The sequence below is a fragment of the Drosophila subpulchrella genome, chromosome 2R, assembly GCF_014743375.2.
Source record: "Drosophila subpulchrella strain 33 F10 #4 breed RU33 chromosome 2R, RU_Dsub_v1.1 Primary Assembly, whole genome shotgun sequence".
In the NCBI taxonomy this organism is placed as follows: domain Eukaryota; kingdom Metazoa; phylum Arthropoda; class Insecta; order Diptera; family Drosophilidae; genus Drosophila; species Drosophila subpulchrella.
The window spans coordinates 13252824-13270980 of record NC_050611.1 but is presented as its reverse complement, the minus strand read 5'-3'; the positions used below and the strand labels follow the sequence as shown (position 1 = coordinate 13270980).

The window sequence follows — 18157 nt, the reverse complement described above, 5'->3', positions numbered from 1 at the left end:
TTTATTCCATAAAAAATAACATTAATATGTAAAGAACAAATTTAAAAGCATAAACAATGTACGACTTTGCAAAATGACTTCTACGGATATGGATTATGGAATATAAACCATCATTGTCATGTAATCCTAAATATATGATTATCTTTCCGCTTAGAAGAATGCCAAATAGTAAATAAAAATTCAATATAGTATTCCCTTTAACTATAAGAGTATATACCCGTTACTCCTAGAGTTAAAGAGAGTACTATATTGTAATTTTATTTACTAGCTAGCTTTTCGGTTGTAAATAAAGTTTTTAAACTACAAAGTTTTTGTTAATTTTAATTTAAGAAGAGTACACCTTCTACCGGAATTGTAGAACTACCTAATTTAAATATATTTTTCTATTTTATTTGTTGACCGTATTGACGATCCTATAACTCCGCTTTTTTTTTTAATTTTGGGTATTTTAATACCTTTTTTAAATGTATACCCTGATCAGGATAAAAATACCTGGTGATCGGGGACTATCTAGCTGGACCTTTAGCTGCCAAAACTAAAAATAAGATGAAATATACCAATTTTTTAATTAATATCTCGTTGTTTAATATTTAGTGTTATGTATTTATAATATGTAATGCAAACTTGAACTGGCCAAAGCTAGTATTTGTTACCGTTTTTAAACAACTTTCCTCCGATTTCTGTGTGACTTTTGCCCACTGTGCATCAGCATGCTCGTCTTCGTCATCGTCGTGTGGCAAGTGGCTGCTGCTTGACTGCAGTTGCAGTTTTGGCCTCCGCTCGAGCTTCATCTGCCCGAGCTTCTTCTGCAGCTCCCTCTTCTGGGCCCCCGTCTTCTGGACCCCTTCTTCTTCGTCTTCTCACTCGTCTTTTTGGGGGCATCATCTTGGCGGCTTTGGCGCTGGTGTCAAACGTTTTGTAATCTGTCACGTCGCATCGTTTTAATATTTGTGCGCTCATGGCCCAAGTACGAGGAAATGCACTCGGCTGCGTGTAAAAATAGGCGTAACCCTTTGGTATTTATGGTCTGGCCGGCTGGATGAGCCGACTTTACAGACTCTGCCGTCTCTACAGTCTGCACTGGAGCACAGTGAAGCATCCGCGACGGCGCTCCCCGATCGTTTTGTTTGGTTTTCATCAGCAGAATCAGATGCCTTTGGGGTCCTTCGGTGGTAGCAACAGGTTCAAGTGCTTCGCATTGCAGTTGGTCTGGTACTCTGGGGCTCTGGGCCCCAGCTCCTTGGTTTCTGCCACTCTTTGATTATCTAAATCATTATTAGTTTGACCTTCAGCCCCGGGCTGGATTTGCGGTCGTGCAAGTGCTTTTTCTTATCTTATTAATTATTTGCTCTTTATTGCCAGTGGAATGGGTCGGTGGACTACTGTGCGTATGAGTCATCTGAGAAAGCCCGAAGCGAGGAGTGGGAAAACGCAGAGAAGTCATATATAAGAACTTAAATGGAAGGAGAATGGAAAAACTAATTGAAAACTTATGAATATACGTATATTTATAAAAGAATAGTTAATGGAGGTTATAAACACAAACAGTACATGATTTAAATGATTTACCACATCAGTATACTTATTAACAAATAAGATGATTAAAGAGGTATTAATATTCAAAAACAGATGATTAGAAAAGTTCAATAAAGAATATCATTACAATAAAATGGATCAAAAGAAGATACTGAACACCTAATTTTTAAAACCACCTTAGAATATTTTAAAGAAACTAAGAATCCTAATTTGTTGTTTTTTTTTTGAGCGTATAAAACACATCATTGCAACCTTGATATGTTTTTTAAACACTGCTCTTTTTAACTCGAGATATTTTATTTTGACGTGTATTTAAACGGAACCAGAACGCCAGAAATCAACGCCAAAGTAAACTGGCTGACAGGTTGTTATTCTCAGAGATCCTTCACCTTGTTCCGTTATAATTAGCCATCGCTAATTACCACTTTCGCGAAGACCACCCGAACATTGACCCACTGAACGGGCTCAAGAGCCGGCTTATTCAAATTCAATTCCCACCAGATGTCCGTTTGGCATGGGCATGGGCATTCAGCACGCATCTCAGCGCGTCAGTTGGCCAACCCTACTCACAGGCCTTAACCACGTCGGTCATGCGGATCCCAAAAGATACAGTAGTTAGCCATTACAATGTCTGACAACCGTTAATCAGGCGCCACAAATCAGAAGAGCGCAAGCATATACATAGAAGGGGATTTCCCCACTGATCTCTGATTGGATGGGCGCCAGAATGGATCTGCTATATTTAGATAGAGAGAAAATGGCGATGCAGACTTTGTGATTTTCCATTCACTCGCCGGTTTTGTGATGGCAGCCGCTTCCCATGACTGCTCCTTTGTCTCTGCGCGAAAATATTGACACGATCAGTCCCAATTTTGCACGCGCATGAGAATGGATAAGCTAAATATACTCGTAAATACCAGTAAATCATAATGTACCAGTAGAGTGCCCCAATTGCCGCCGAGGATGCGTGGGTGGGATCGTGTTGGAGTGTTAATTGCCCCAGACTCAATCAGGTGGAATGGAATATTTATAAGCAATAAGGTTGGGCAATCGATTAGACAAAGTACATCCATGTATATTCATACCAATCGTCGGTGCTAATTGAGTTCGAGACTGCGAAAAGAACTGGACAAAGGCGGAAGTGATCGTGACTGCCGAAAAATTGAATTTTAACAGATGTAATCGTAACTCTGAAGGTGTAAATTAATTTGATGAATACATAATACTACTCCAGAGAGTGATAAATTCAAAAAAATACTTTAGTGACTCCATACTTTGATATTTTTATCTGTACTTTTCTCTTTGAATAGTAGAACTTAACCAAATTATTCAAAATGTTTTATGAATGTTTGCAGTTTGAAACTGAGTGTCAGAATCACAACTAATTTGTATGACTAAATCATTTTAAATCTATCCATAACCTATCACTTAATTTATTCAGATATTCATCTACATCTTCCCATTCTAAATCTCTGCCTGACAAACCATTCAAGTGTCTATACCCTCTATGTATCTTTCAGATGATCCTTCAACAATCTTCAAAACTTCTGATACTTCTGCTAGTTATTGCTATCTCTTTTATAAGGACTCAAGGCCTTAACAGTATTATAAACGAGCTAAACAAGCGTCTTCTCATCTCCACAAACTTTTTGTACTGCAACCGAACAGATATACTACATGAATACGAGATCAAGTATCTCCGACATATGCCACCCGTTAACCTGATGATCTTCAGCTCAATTAAATCCTTTAACGTCACCGAACTTGAGTTTAATTTAGGAGCTGATAACAAACTCTTTATGATCTTGGGCAATGAAGAACCACCCTATGATTTCTTTCACGCTTTGGACTTGCATTTTCAACAGGCTGAATATATTTTGATCATAGATGGTCCCGTATATCTGAAAAGGGAAACCAAGTGGTTAAATTTTGTAAGGCACCTGTGGCAGCAAGGTTACGCGAATTTGCTATTCTATACCTCCTATGATGAACAACTATATCACAAACTCATATTTCCCGAGCTGCTGATAGAGGAAACTTCCATAAAGCATTATATATCCATTAGGGGATCGTTTAGAAACATATATGGCTATCCGGTTCGGGTTGCAGCCTACAATAACGTTCCGCGCTCTATGCTCTACGAGAATCGCTGGGGTGAGAGGGTATTTGCTGGGTTCTACATGAGGTTTGTACGGGCTTTTATTGCCTCAAGGAATGGCAGCTTTGTGCCAGTTCTCACGCCGAGTAATTCTCCTGGAAATTGTACATTACATTTGCGCAATGAATCGGTGGATGTGTGTGGCGATGCCCTGGCAGCAAATCCCGCGGCCTTCAGCTTAACCCATGGATTCAGGATAGCCTCGGCGAATGTTTTCGTGACCCATGCAAAACCCCTACACTCCTATCGATATCTAACGGCTCCATTTCAATTGAGTGTGTGGCTTTGTTTGGCCGCTTACGTAATGCTGGTGGTAAACTTTCTGAGCTTAATACACTGGCTAAGAAGTGGTAAATGGGACTTTAGCAAACATCTTCTCGAGGTCTTCAGCTCACTTCTATTCAGTGGATTCTACTTAAAAGAGCTTCACGGTAAGGAGAGGTACATTCTCTTCGGAGTGCTGTTCATAGCTGGATTTGTCTACTCCACCGAGTATCTGGCATTGCTAAAAAGTATGTTGATCTCGGAGGTTTTCGAAAAGCAAATCGATACTTTTGAGGCATTGGTAGAAAGTAATATAACCCTAATGGTGGACCCGTACGATCAGATTATATTCGCCAAATACAACATACCGAAGATACTTGCTCCCATTATGGAACCGGTCAGTTTTAATACTCTCTTGGAGCATAGAAATCGCTTCGATCAGGATTATGCCTATATACTGTTCTCGGATCGAATGGCCCTATACGACTATGCACAGCAGTTCCTGAAGCACCCAAAACTCTTGAGGATTTCGATCGACTTTTCGTTCCTTTACACTGGCATCCCGATGCGGAAGAGATGGTTTCTGAAGCACCATTTGAGCCACGCCTGGTACTGGGCCTTCGAGAGCGGTCTTACAAGGAAACTGGCCTTGGATGCCGACTACGAGGCGGTTCGCGTGGGCTATGTAAACTTTCTCATCACGGAGCATATGGAGGCCCAGCCGCTGGATGTGGATTATTTCGTTATGCCGGCAATCGCTCTGGCCCTCGGCTACATCCTGGCCCTTTTGAGTTTTGTCATCGAGATGACGGCCTGGCGCATGAAGGGATTCCTGGGATGCAAGATGAAGATGGGAACGAGTACCGGTTGCCCAGGAGGCGGTTATGTTGATGTCGGTTGAGTGACTGATTGATGTTGTGATGTCTGCTTTGCGTATTTTCTTACAATTTTGATGTTGTAAAGCTGTTACTTAAATTTATTTACCAGTCCTTGCTCTGAAAATTGAAAAGGTTAGCAAAAGAGGTTCTTAAAGAAAATAATTTCCAGATCAAAAATAGTCCTTAACCAAATAATCTTTCTTGTTCTATAATGTTCAAATTGACATTATAAGGTATAACAAGTATTTTGCACAATAATGTTTTAGGGAATAATTAAGTTGTATTAATACGAACACTATACTAACTCTTAACTGCTTTTTAAATATTATTAAACCCACCATAACATTCATTCTTAGGGCTTAGGTTTCGGCGGATAGCCATCGACTTTGGATTTTTGTTTGCCGGTTTTCCCAAAAGCAGAAAGTGGTTCCTTAAACATCATCTTAGTAAGGCCTAGTTCCATGGATTTGAGAGCGGCCTTTTGAATAAAATGGCAGAGGATGCAGTTTTTCAGGAATATCTAAACACTCCCATCACAGAGCACTTGGAGGCGAAACTTCTTGGCCTGAACTATTTTTTAATGCCAACGATTTCTTTGGCTCTGGGTTACTCTTTGGCATTATCGAGCTTTGGAATCGAAGTTTTGACCTAGAAAATAAGGAATAGGAATACGAAATGCAAATAAAATTATTTTAACGCTATTTTTTTGCTTTTAAGATCTTGATGTTGTGCCTTTTCTTGTTCTAACACAATAATAATATCTTTTGCCCACAAACTTGGTGGAAAATAAAGAACAACTAAATTTTACATTTGAACCAAACATTGTTTTTCTTTCTTGTAGTGTAAACTCTAGGTATATACATAATATGTATTAGATATATATAAAAAATTGACTCCCAAAGACAGATTTTCAGTAGAAAAAATCATCCAACCAACAAAAGCCAGGTGAGCTATAAGATCCAATTTTTATGACAATGCTTATCTGACCAATTTGCCTCGCAGCTTTGGGCAGTATCCAAAAATCCACCCACAGGCACCCCATAAAACCACCAAATGGAAACCACCCTGGCCTGGAACCCTTCAAAATAAATAGCACTTGAGATATTTCCAAAACATTTGCCAGCCAAGTCTCTAAGCAATTTGCCCAGCCCATTGTATGCAGTCCGAATGATAACAGAAAAATAAGAATCAGGCCGAGAAGTAAGGGGTGACTTGTCCCAAAATGGAGCTGACTTGCACAAATATTTGCCGAAAATGGAATTTTCTGGACGGCGAGAAGAGTGGGTAAAATTCCGCCCCCCTGAGTGGGTGGATTTTCTTCGGAGCAGGGCATTTTAAAGTTCGTTGACACTAACATGGCACATTTTTCGTGTGTTTTGTCGCTGTGGCGCCATTAAGTATGCAGCAGCAATGTGGCGACAATAAAGTTTATGCCACGGCGCCATGGCCAAGTAAAAAAAATAGAAAGGAGTTGCAATAGCCAAGGATAAGTATGGATGGCCTGGAATGCACTCAGTGGGAGTTTCAACAGAAGATAAGTCGGCTGATTTGGGACACCACTTTTTAGTTCAGCCAAATGATGGGCTATCTGTGCACTCCAAGAAAAGGGTCCACAACAAATTATAAGTTCGATTTTGGTAGGCTATTTTTTAAAATAACTAAACAAATTTGACCTGTTTTCAAATAATAAATGTGTTTTTTTTTTTTATTTTAATATATTTTCCTATTAACCTAATTATTAGTACTTATTTAATGTAAAGAAAAATGTACATCAAAATTGTATATATATTTATATCATAATGACAGCTCAACTAAAAAGTTAATTCGAACTTTAAAATTTTATTGAGTGTTTGATTTCAAAATATGAAAATTAAGTCAGTAGTAAGTACAATCTATATAAGAAGGTTACATTGAGATTGGTATACCATTTATTTGTACCTCATTGTTTGCTGTGTGTGGCACAGTTTCCAGACAATGGAGTTGCCAACCAGTTTATATCCCGGTTTGTAGGACTCCTCTTAATGAGTGGGAGGGTCATGTGCGTGCCTCGCATCCATATCGCAAAAATCAACGATAAAGTCTCGCCCTTCAGCCGCTTTAATTGCCCAATTCGTGTGTTTTCAACGCTCTTCGAATCGAATCGAATCGAACTGAATCGATTTCGTGATTGCTCGATCCGTATCGGCTTTAAAGTAAACATTTGTTTTAATCTGGGGGCGGCTTTTAATTAAGATTGCGTAGGGCGATAAATGGCAAGTGTTGCAGGAGTCCCCTGAAATCGCCTTTCGATTGAGGGTAAGTAAAGGAAATTCACGGTTTTGCCATCATTTACTTTGTACTGCGTTACCTCACGATGTTAAATTTATTTATTTTATCTATATTAAAAAAGAAACAGATGAAATAGCAGTTTAATAATATATATAAATTAATTTATATATTATATTATTTTCCAGCGCACTTTTTTATATAAATATTAATTTAAATAATATATATTGGCTTTAATTTGTTAAAGCTAAGAAAAATATATATATATTATACCACCAAGTTCAAGTAATAATATGTTATACCATTTTTGTTTTAGAATATATAAACTTAGTTCTTATTAATTTAAAACTGATAATAGGTAAGACCTTAGCAATTTCTGCGAGTTCTACCAAGTTGCCTCCTCTGTTCTTAAATTAAAGGTATTCATATAACTTGTATAAAATAAAAAAAAAAGTTTTAAGCCACGTTTAAGGGAAAACCTTGATTTAAAACAGGGAACTTTTGATTATTTCCCTCGTGTATTCTATTTTTTGCCAAGTCTTATATGCACTTTAATCCCGGTGGCACAGGTTCGCTTCCTTTCACCTGTTACCACACTTTTCCGAACGCCCATTTCAATGTGTCTGCTCCTGATCCGTCAACTTTTTTATCAGCCAGACAGGGCGACACCGTAAATCACCTGCGAGGAGCAGACAATGGGCCTCGACAACAATTGAGAGCTTGGACTGGTCCGGCATTGATATCGATATCTGATTGACTCGATGGATTCGGCCCCACCTATTGTTTTTTTCTCTTTGTAAGCTGGCTAATTGAAATGGCCAGGTAATTGTCGCTGCATCGCTGGCGTTTCAAGCCTCTACCATTTTCAGGGGTTGGTTGCTAAGTTAAACACTATTATTTAAATCAATGCCGTGCTTCCTTTTTTTTCCGCCGCATCGCCACATATGCGATGGCAATTTATGGGCCATGCCTAATTGTCCGTGCCGAACTTCAAAGTGGCCTCGCTCCTCGATCTTGGCCAACTCCGTGGAATGCAATTATCGCGCTCCAAGTTATGCTAAGATAAATGGCCCCAAGTCCGGCACAGTCGGTGGAAATTGGCAACACTTTCCAGCCGTCTTTCCTTTCGTGGTCATAAACTAAACAAAACGAACGAGAAAAAAATATGAAAAAATTTGTGTGCTCGTTGGAGGCAACAAAAATAAACCGCACACGCAACTGACAATTGGCAATTTTTGGTTGATTCAGCAATTTATGGCAGCAAAGGGGGCGGAGGTACGTCCATGTCGTCGGCATGACCAGAAGACCCACATAAAAATCAGGGATATTAAGTGGGACTTGTGAGAAGGGAACTTTATATTTTAAAATGTTGCTCATTTTTTTTTGGATGCCAACTAATGTAGAAAAACCCTTGACAAAACAAGGATGAAAAACTTTAAAAAACGTATTTAATGTGCGAAAGAATTTAAAATTATGTGAACTTAAAAATAAAATTTCAAACAATTTACTGACAGGCCTGATTTGGTCGAAAATCATGTAAACTATTTCCAGAAAGGCTTAGATTCCTGATATTTTTATTTAATAGCTTTAAATTTAGGTGCACTCAATTTTAAAATTACTTAACTTTTGGAGTAATTAATTAATAATTATTTTATGAAGAATACCCCAAAAGTCTTTGACTCTAAACAGACTTTAAGCTATGTTAATTTAAATAATAATATTACCATTTACATACGTTTGTTTTTGCCCTAATAAGAACACGATTTCAAATCATTGACCAGCTAAAGTCATCATGATTTGTACGCCTGCTTTAGGGATTATATATGCAGTTGTCGTCTTAAAAATTTTGGTGAAACTTTAGATACGTATTAAAGTGAAATCCATTCTACAATTATTTTAATTTCACCGATTGAAGCTTCATCATCCTGTTTTTTATCCCCAATCAACCCAGTATATTTCCAAGAAAAAAGCGTCCTGCCAATAATCGAATAAAGATTTTTGGACATCCCCTGAAGCGTTTGATGGCACTTTCGCTGGATGCCATTTGGCCGTGTCTATGGGTCAGTCAGAGGCTAAAAATAAAGAGTGAATAAAGGAAGCAAGCCAACCCAACAACCGAACAGCCGCGAAATGAAACGCTGTCCAATTAAGCGCAACAAACAACTTTACGCCACATGCCACACAACAGGCGTTTATCGGGCAGTCAGATCAGATCCCAACCGATCGATTCGATCCTTGGTTCCGTAACCACATCCCGATCCTTCTCGTCCAGTTCCATCACCCAGGCCATTGTAATGGCCAACGATTTGTCGCTGTCCGAGGTCCAGACCCTCGACCATAATGACAATCGTTGATCGTGCGGCCCCGATAAGATTGCACAAAGATAAAGCGCCGATATCGGAACCCGAGGGTTTCAAAAACGAAAAAGAGGCGATGGGCGGAGGCGACAGCAGCAGCATTTATGCTAATAAGTTGACATTTGACCACCATGACGAAATAATGAATCGATCAGAAGCCGTCAACGTGACAGGTACTTAAAAAAAAACGTTACTATGGGGTAAATTAAAAAGAAGCAATATAAACTGAAACTATTAAATTTATACATTTTAGTTAAAATGCAAACTAACAATTGCTTTTAATATTTTAATGAGCGACTACTATTTATTAAACATAAAACAAATAATATTAGAAAATGCTCTTAGTATTCCTCTGTAAAAACCCAAAAAATAGTGTTACTATGTTCACCTTACTATAAACTTTTTAATATCGCCCACTGATTACACCCACTGTGCATATTAAGCGTTTTGCCGGGCCATCCTGACATTTGTTTTGACACAGGAGCTGGCCCTCCGGCACCGCTTGCCATGATGATCACGAATTTCCTGGAATTTCACGCGCTCTCCTCGCTTATCGAGATGCAAATTTTTGTCGACTCTTATTGTATCTTCACACGATCTGAGCCGATTGCTTGTTAACTACCATAATGTGGTCTTAACTTGGCCGTGTTGCAAATGAATTTTAATTGTTGTACTTGGTGTGGCATGTAATCAGCAACAATTTACAAATTGCTCAAGGTGCCATTGGAAATTTATTACAATCTAGTTTAGGGATTTTCTACAATATAAAATTGTTTACTTCAAACTATAAAGCTACTCCTCATACTCGTAGTTACGTCTGCTGTTTCTTCTCGTATCGTCTCGTTGGTAATTTTGATAATGATTCTGTTTATAGCCTCTCGAGTTCTGTTGATGATAGCCACCTGCTGATCTATTGTTTTGATACCGGTCTTGGTGATACTCTTGACCCTGTCGATGGTTGCGGGAATAAGACCAGTCATTCTTGTAATTATTGACCTTTCGCCAGTCTGTGCTGTGATCTCTGCTGTTTTTATAGTAGCTTTGATGATCCTGATGGTTCCACTGGTTGTTTCTTGAATGATTTGAATAATTTGTGAAATTTCCGCTTCGCCAGTTACTGCTGTCAGGAGCTCTGTAGTTCTTGTCTCCTGAAATTCAAGCATACCCAGCACTTGTATTGTAATTCTTCATTTTAAATCTATTCTATAAAAATAATTTATATTCCATATAAAAACTTAAAATATCTGCGAAAATATTTTAAATGTGAGTTATGGTAAGTTATTGCGTATAAAACACAAAATACAATCAAAATAACACAAAATATTGAATTAAATTTAAGAAAGGAATAAGGGTATTCTTAATTATGTACTACTGTTAGCATATGTACTGTAGTTAGATTAAATGAAATGAATAATACGTACTGTAGTAAGATTTTTGGTGATACCCTCCACCTCTTTGGTAGTGGCTATCTTGCTGACGGTAAGCTTTATATACCCTATTGGCGTCGTATCTGCTGTTATACCCATACCCATTGTGACCGTCCTCTATACTGGACTCTTTTGAAAGAGAACGATTCTTATTCGCCTCTTGATCCGAAAGCTTATTCAAGGACTTCAAGTAATTCGGTCGCTCGATTTCGTGTCCACGGGCTGCAGCAAAGTCTGCGGATCATATATAGGGTTTGAATGATTAAACTATATGGTCGGATAAAGATAAACCCCAGAATCCTACGCACTCTTTATCGCCTCCTCGGGGGACTTCTTCATAACGGATATCATGAAGTAACAGATCAGGTAACCAGTTCGATTTACTCCATGCGTGCAGTGGACTCCAATAAGTTTGTCTGTATGGTTAAGAAAACAGAAATTTGGAATTGTAAATACATAATTTTAATCTTTTCCTGATAAAATGAAATATTGATAAACTTGCATCGTGGTATTTTTTAAATGTGAAATTAAATAGAACCATATAACTTTAATTTGCCTGCTTTATGTTACTTAATCCGCCTTAGCAAAAAAAAAGTGCAGGCTGCTAACCCATTTTGGTGATATTTCTTTCCCGTTTAGAAGCAGTGCCACAGCCTCTTTGCAATGCCGCATGTTGCTGCAAATTGCTACAAATTTCATTGCAAACACGGCCACAGGAATGTCCCTCTCCCCAGCACCGAACCCTCCAAATCCCGCTCCACGCCCATTTGGTAACACCCACGCAGCGAGACCGCAACAGAAAAACCGGCCTGGCAATTTGGCATAAAAGCAGAAGCGACCTGAGCTAAATCTAGAAAACAGCGCGCTCTGCCAATAATAACATTGGCTATAAATTTCACAAAAACATGTCAGCAGGAGGGATCTGCGAGGGGTTTCCAGAGGGGCAGGGGCATGGGGACAACCCACCAGGTCGCGGTGGCCAGCCTTTGTGCACTATGCGGGTGCTTTGGGTTTCGGCTTGGCTTTTGGCTTGGCTTTGGCCTGGTTGTTGGATTCCCTGGTCATTGGCAGCGTACGAAGCTGCCAGTCAGTCAGTACGTCATGTTTGGCTTGCATTTAAGCCAACTTACAGGCAAATCGAAAAACAAAATTAAATTACGAGAACGCGCGGCGCATCCTTGTCAAAATGCCAGGAACAGTGGGATTTGTTTAACATATTTAGGAACAATTATATAATTGGAAAATAAAGAATAAATTAAACTATGGTCTCCAAATAAATTCAGACAGACTTTAACATGGAAACACAAATTTTTTGAACTTAAAAATTACTAGCAAAAATTATTGAAATTTCATACTACATTTAAATTACGATTCTTAAATATTTAAGTTAAGCTGAATTGAAGTTTTTTGCTTAAGTTTCTTGAAATATGTGCTGAGTATTTTATATAATTTATTTATTTTAAATCTTTTGATTTTCCCACTGTGCTGAGACAACGACTTTGCCTTGTTTTCGAGCCTCTGCTGCCTCATTGGCCGTTGACAAGTTGCGACCACCTCGGATTTGACTTATTTTCCTGATTTGTTTCGTTGTAAATATGTTGGCAGCCTTCGTGTATTTATTTATTGTTTGCTTGCTCTACGCGACTTTCCGCGGCGCCAGATCGTGTTTTAATTAAGCCCTAAGAAGACATCCGAGTCTCCTAGGGCATTCTTGCTGGCATTTTTGCATATTGTAATCCAAATCGGTTCGCACATACATTAGCGCAAGATGAAAGTGCCTGCAAAACATTAGGCGTACATGCGCGCCCACTTTATCCTAAAATCGAGTAGCCTATGGAAGTTTGGATACCCTAAACATGTCCATTTCCTTACGTTTAACAATAGAAATATCGGTATGCTAGGCATCTAATAAATTGTTTGCTTAAAATTGGAAATTAAGTTTAAGAAAAATAATATGAAATGAGTTAATGTTGTACAAAATCCTCTGATATCAACAGAACTTTGAACTTGACTGGACGTCTTACATCTTTTTCACTGTCTTCATGTTCCCGTCTTTCAATTTTAGAAAAATATAAATGAAAAGCGGCCTGCGGATGGTTTCGCATGCCTTTGTGCATAATTGGAAATGCCTTTTCCCCACTCGCGCATGACTAAGCTCCGTGCTCCGTAAGTGATTTGTTTGCCCGGCTCCCGACTGGCAGACAGCCCCAACCTCGGGCTCTCCTCAAAGGCCAAAAAACTGACTGGCTGACTGACTAACTGACTGATTGAGTGTGTGCGCGCCCACATCTGTGCGCCAGTTGGCTGTTAAAGGGTTAAATAGAGTATTTCTCTTGCCAGGCACTTGGCCGCGAGCACATTTCACCGCTTTGAGCCATGTTTGCTGTGCGCTTGCCGGCTGATAGGAATCTCTGGAGGCAGTGCAGCCAGGTATTAGGATACGTGGTAATTGCGGGTGCCCCCCTTTGATACGATTTGTTTGCATATTTTGCGGCTCTAATTGTGTGGACAGATATGCATCTGGATCTGCATTGTTCGCGGGAAAGCGTTTCTCACGGCAGCGTGTCCCAAAGATCATGATGTGTGGGATGATTTGTCAGCACTCACCATTATCCGCATTGCTCTTAAGGAAGTCGGCCACAAAATCACAAAATCTGAAATGATATGAGAGGTATTTTGATCATTTGAAGTATGTATCTAAAAGGCTCTTAAAGCAAATCTAAAGCAATTTGTTGCGCTAATAAATATGCCAGCAAATAAGTTAGTTATAGTAAGGTATAGTTATAATTACTTTTCGGCGAGTTTTCGTGACGGCGTCTGTTTACCGGGTATCATCAGCTTCTGGTGACGCACATCGTTGTCGATCATGGCACTGGGATGGTAGTATCGGTTCGTGTTGGTCAGGTCGATGATGAGGCCCAGATCGGGAACAGATTCCAGCAGTGATTCGGGCGCCAGGCGGAGATGCTCCTCCACTCTGGCGTTGACATGCTGCAAAAAAAAAAGGAAGCAGAGTAAATACACAAGGGACATACAGAGCATTACAATGGGCGGCTGGAAATTGCTCAATTTATGCAAAATGCCCAGAGGGCAGGCAATTAATAAAGACCAAGGATCCGTGGCGTTATTTAATTAAGCAAAAACAATTTAATTTAATATTCATGTGGGGTCCATGTTCCAGTTGCCACTTTTATGCATAATTACAATGCACAAATTTCGTCGTCGTCCGTTGTTATTCATATTTTTAGAGGGCCTCGCAAAGTCGGTGGTCCTGTCCTGGGTTTTCAACATCCATCAATGGGCTCTCCTGTCAACCGGTTTCTTGGATCTCCCACCTCGGATCTGATGGGCGGGGGATATTATGAACTCACCTGATGCAGCGGCACCTTGAATGCTATAAAGCGAGTACCAGGAACACGCTCGCCAATAGGTTTATAATTCAACCATCTGTAATTCGCGAAACAAAAACATAAATAAACCAGAAAAAATGGGGTTTTCCTGGAATATCCGTTGTCTTGCATCACCGAACTGTACTCACCGTTCTGGTATGGCTTTGGACATTATTTAGTCTGTTTTCCAACTAATTCTACCTCAATTACAAACAGGAATTTTAAAATTTTGTTAAAAATTTCGGATAATGTGTTGTAATAAAAATGCTTGTTTCGAGAGTTGCCAGATCTCGCAAAAGTAACATATGCTGTAGAGATGACACTGTTACCCAGCCTGTGACTATTCGCTGTTATTTTTAAGGGGCTGGTAAGGGAATAAGTTACAATTCATCTTTTCAATGATTTACTCAAATTTCTTCAATTTACAACATCCTTGTTAGTCTATATATATCCCACCCCTAGAGTTCAGGTATACCTCGTACGGCTGATTCTGTCCCAAATATTGTAATTTGATAATTACAGTATTGACAAAAGCCAACTCTTGATAGAGATTATAACGCCTTATCATCTTACCGTCTCCACAAAGCGGGCGCAACCGGATCACAACCTTATAGCCTTGAACCTTACTTTCTTGTTATCTTCCATCGTTCCAACTCCAGCCAAATCCAACTTAAAATTCATAAATTTAAAAACTCAAATATAACATATTTATTAGGATCAAAGATATGTACAAATACAATTTTTTGAACACATAAAATATGTACGTATTTTCTTTGAATATTCTTGTGTACTTTACCCTCCTACCCAAATGGATTGCAACGGCTTGAAGCGCACCGCTTTCGAATTTTGTGTACATCCCTCCTCCCTCGGTAATAACAATAACAAACTTCGTAGCTGCCACTCTCATAACTTTCAGATTCATAGCTGTAATAATAGCGCGCATAAGCAACTGCTATCAAGGCGAACAGGACGATCTAAATATAAATCACTTAAGTTTGCAACTCTTTTAACGGAACATTCACTCACCAGTAATTTCATATTGATTTTTATTTTGAAACTGGATGGTGATTTCAAAGACCGTCTGCTATACACCTCTTGATCACGCACAGGTGCCTTATCAGAATGTGATAACCCCGAACGAAATCCTTCTTTGACCTATTAATGTGACACTTGGAAATATTTCCATGCAAGGTAGCTTAAGAAGCATTTGTGAATTTTTGTTTTAATAATATGGATGTGGATTTATAATGTTTTTAATATTTTAGCACGTTAGTAGCCAAATATTCAACATAATTTAAGTAAAATTTTTTTGATCACGTATAGGTGCAAGCACCTTATCAGAATGTGATAACCCCCGAACCAACCTATTCAATCCTACCTTTACCCTTTCATGTGACACTAGGACATATTTCCATGTAAGGTAGCTTAATTAAGACTTGTGAATTTATGTTTTTATAATATGGATGTGGATTTATAATGTTTTTAATATTTTAGCACGTTAGTAACCAAATTTTCAACAAAATATAAGTCACATTTTGGTTTCAGTTTATACTGTTAAAAGCATCCAGTGATAACAGCGAACGTCTGTTAACTAACAGCTGTTGTGTATGTGCCAAAATGTGCTAAAAAACGGCAAACGCTTGAATCTTCAGGAAACCTTTGGACTTTTCTGTGATTTTGCAGCCGAGGTAATAGTTTAAATAAAACATTAATAGACTTTAATTAATCAAACAATATTTGTGTATTCCGTGGGCAGCTCTGTATAGTATCCAAAATGTTTGCCAGCAATACGCGGACTCTGATGCGCAGCAGCCTCGTAAGTTGGAAAATAATAGAAAAGATAAAAAGGCGCAGGCGCTGATGGCTGAAAATTAAATAACAATTGATATTATTTTCAAATTGCAGCTGCAGCGATGCAAGAGCACTTTGGTGGTGGCCGAGCATAATAACGAGGCTCTCAATCCAATTACCCTGAATACTATATCTGCGGCCAAGAAGATCGGTGGTGACGTCACAGTTCTGGTGGCAGGCACAAAATGCGGACCCGTAAGTCCCAAAAAGTCTCACATAAGGGTGGTTCCATATGGCGAGATGTCATAAAGACAAACAGCTATCAATCTAAGCTATAGGTTTAATATCTGGTTGCGTACTACAAGTTTTAGGACTCCATCCCAAGTTTTCTCTGATCAAAAAGGAAATATGCCGGCAAAAAGTTATATAAATGCCTTTGTTTTGTTAGAAATATTGGAAATAACGATTTTTACCTTACTAATGTATATGAAACCTTTTGTCCTAAAAACGACTTTTAAAATAAGTAAAAAAGTTGACATGACAATTGACCAATTCATAAACAGCCAGAGTTATAGCATTACCACCAGCCGTAAAAACGTATATATTTAGTTGCTGTCTTTTATGTTCCTAACCGTAGTCTTCGCCTATCCTTGCAAATTTTTATTTTCTAGATCTAATTAAGATTTATTTTTTAAGAATAACTAATATTTAAAAATTATAATATTGAACCACCCTCATTTCACAAAATATTTAATTAGTAAATGCTCTAATAATATAACCCCTCGTATGTTCCAGGCTTCCGAGGCTCTTTCCAAAGTTGAAGGCGTGACCAAAGTTCTGGTGGCCGAGAACGCTGCCTTCAAGGGTTTCACCGCGGAATCGCTGACTCCCTTGGTCCTGGCCGCCCAATCCCAGTTCAAGTTCACCCACATCCTGGCAGGTGCTTCGGCTTTTGGCAAGAACGTGCTGCCCCGCGTGGCGGCCAAACTGGATGTGTCGCCCATTTCGGAGATCATTGATGTCAAATCGGAGGATACCTTTGTGCGCACCATCTACGCCGGAAATGCCATCCTCACCCTGAAGTCCAAGGATGCCGTTAAGGTGATCACTGTGAGGAGTACCAACTTCCCGCCAGCAGCCACCAGCGGCGGAAGTGGAGCCGTCGAGCAGGCCCCAGCTGGAGATTATGCCAGTAGCCTGTCGGAATTCGTGTCCCAGGAGCTGACCAAATCCGACCGCCCAGAGTTGGCCGGAGCCAAGGTTATCGTTTCTGGAGGAAGGGGTCTGAAGTCCGGAGATAACTTCAAGCTGCTGTACGATCTGGCCGATAAGTTTGGCGCTGCTGTGGGTGCCTCTCGTGCTGCAGTGGATGCTGGCTTTGTGCCCAACGATCTGCAAATCGGTCAGACCGGAAAGATTGTGGCTCCCGAGCTGTACATCGCCGTGGGCATCTCCGGCGCTATCCAGCACTTGGCTGGCATGAAGGACTCCAAGACGATTGTGGCCATCAACAAGGATCCCGAGGCTCCCATCTTCCAGGTCGCCGATATTGGAATCGTGGCTGATCTATTCAAGGCTGTGCCAGAACTAACTGGAAAGTTGTAAGGCGAGATTGTCACGTGTTGTAGCATAAAGATACGATTATGTACCGTTGAATTGATAACTGTTGCATTTATTTGAATTTTTACATAAGTCCGCGGACAATTTTCCTCTCAAATTTTGTAATAAAACAAGCCGAAGACCTATTCTATGTACAGATTGTGCAGTCTTGTCCGTTGAAAGGGATTGTGCAACTGATTTAGGTGAAATTTACACCTCATCTTTAAGATCATATTTTAAACAAAAATACAAATTTTGTAAATTTAGCCGGGATGATTGTGGCAAATTTTACCTGCTTATAAAGGCTACTATAAAAATAAGATTCTTAATTTTCATTATCAATATCTTATCATATGTTTACTTTCTCAAAAGCTGTTCTAATCAAACAAACAAGTCTGAAAAGCTGTTGAAGCACTGAAAAGCTTACCTTTTCAAAATATATGGGCTATCACAGATTTGTTTTTACTAGTATAATAATAAATTGACATAAGTG

General features: G+C 39.3%; 3 protein-coding genes and 1 long non-coding RNA gene across 6 annotated transcripts; 2 read left to right on the top strand and 2 right to left on the bottom strand.

Annotated features, from left to right (window-relative positions):
* The first annotated feature begins 3056 nt into the window (after nucleotides 1-3056).
* LOC119549756 lies at nucleotides 3057-4859 on the top strand. The gene has a single exon (XM_037858000.1). The coding sequence runs from the start codon at nucleotides 3057-3059 to the stop codon at nucleotides 4857-4859; it is 1803 nt and encodes a 600-aa protein (XP_037713928.1).
* Nucleotides 4860-10158: 5299 nt separating this feature from the next.
* Nucleotides 10159-14582, bottom strand: LOC119551831 (RNA/RNP complex-1-interacting phosphatase). 2 transcript variants are annotated; one of them, XM_037861399.1, is made up of 7 exons: nucleotides 14424-14582; nucleotides 14257-14332; nucleotides 13677-13876; nucleotides 13493-13539; nucleotides 11194-11301; nucleotides 10880-11119; nucleotides 10159-10606 (listed from the first exon to the last, which is right to left on the bottom strand). In XM_037861399.1, the coding sequence occupies exons 1-7, from the start codon at nucleotides 14444-14446 to the stop codon at nucleotides 10251-10253; spliced, it is 1050 nt and encodes a 349-aa protein (XP_037717327.1). In that variant the 5' UTR covers nucleotides 14447-14582; the 3' UTR covers nucleotides 10159-10250. The 2 variants fall into 2 exon arrangements, with proteins under 2 accessions (XP_037717327.1, XP_037717328.1); XM_037861400.1 differs by having other exon boundaries at nucleotides 10523-10661.
* Nucleotides 14583-14958: 376 nt separating this feature from the next.
* Nucleotides 14959-15923, bottom strand: LOC119549176. Its single transcript, XR_005219388.1, has 2 exons — nucleotides 15301-15923; nucleotides 14959-15248 (listed from the first exon to the last, which is right to left on the bottom strand). It is a non-coding gene; the product is annotated as an uncharacterized LOC119549176 (long non-coding RNA).
* LOC119549170 (electron transfer flavoprotein subunit alpha, mitochondrial) lies at nucleotides 15873-17823 on the top strand. Of its 2 annotated transcripts, none has more exons than XM_037856969.1 (4): nucleotides 15873-15962; nucleotides 16031-16090; nucleotides 16180-16320; nucleotides 16861-17823. In XM_037856969.1, the coding sequence occupies exons 1-4, from the start codon at nucleotides 15882-15884 to the stop codon at nucleotides 17668-17670; spliced, it is 1092 nt and encodes a 363-aa protein (XP_037712897.1). In that variant the 5' UTR covers nucleotides 15873-15881; the 3' UTR covers nucleotides 17671-17823. The 2 variants fall into 2 exon arrangements, with proteins under 2 accessions (XP_037712897.1, XP_037712898.1); XM_037856970.1 differs by having other exon boundaries at nucleotides 15892-15957; nucleotides 16030-16090.
* Nucleotides 17824-18157: the final 334 nt, after the last annotated feature.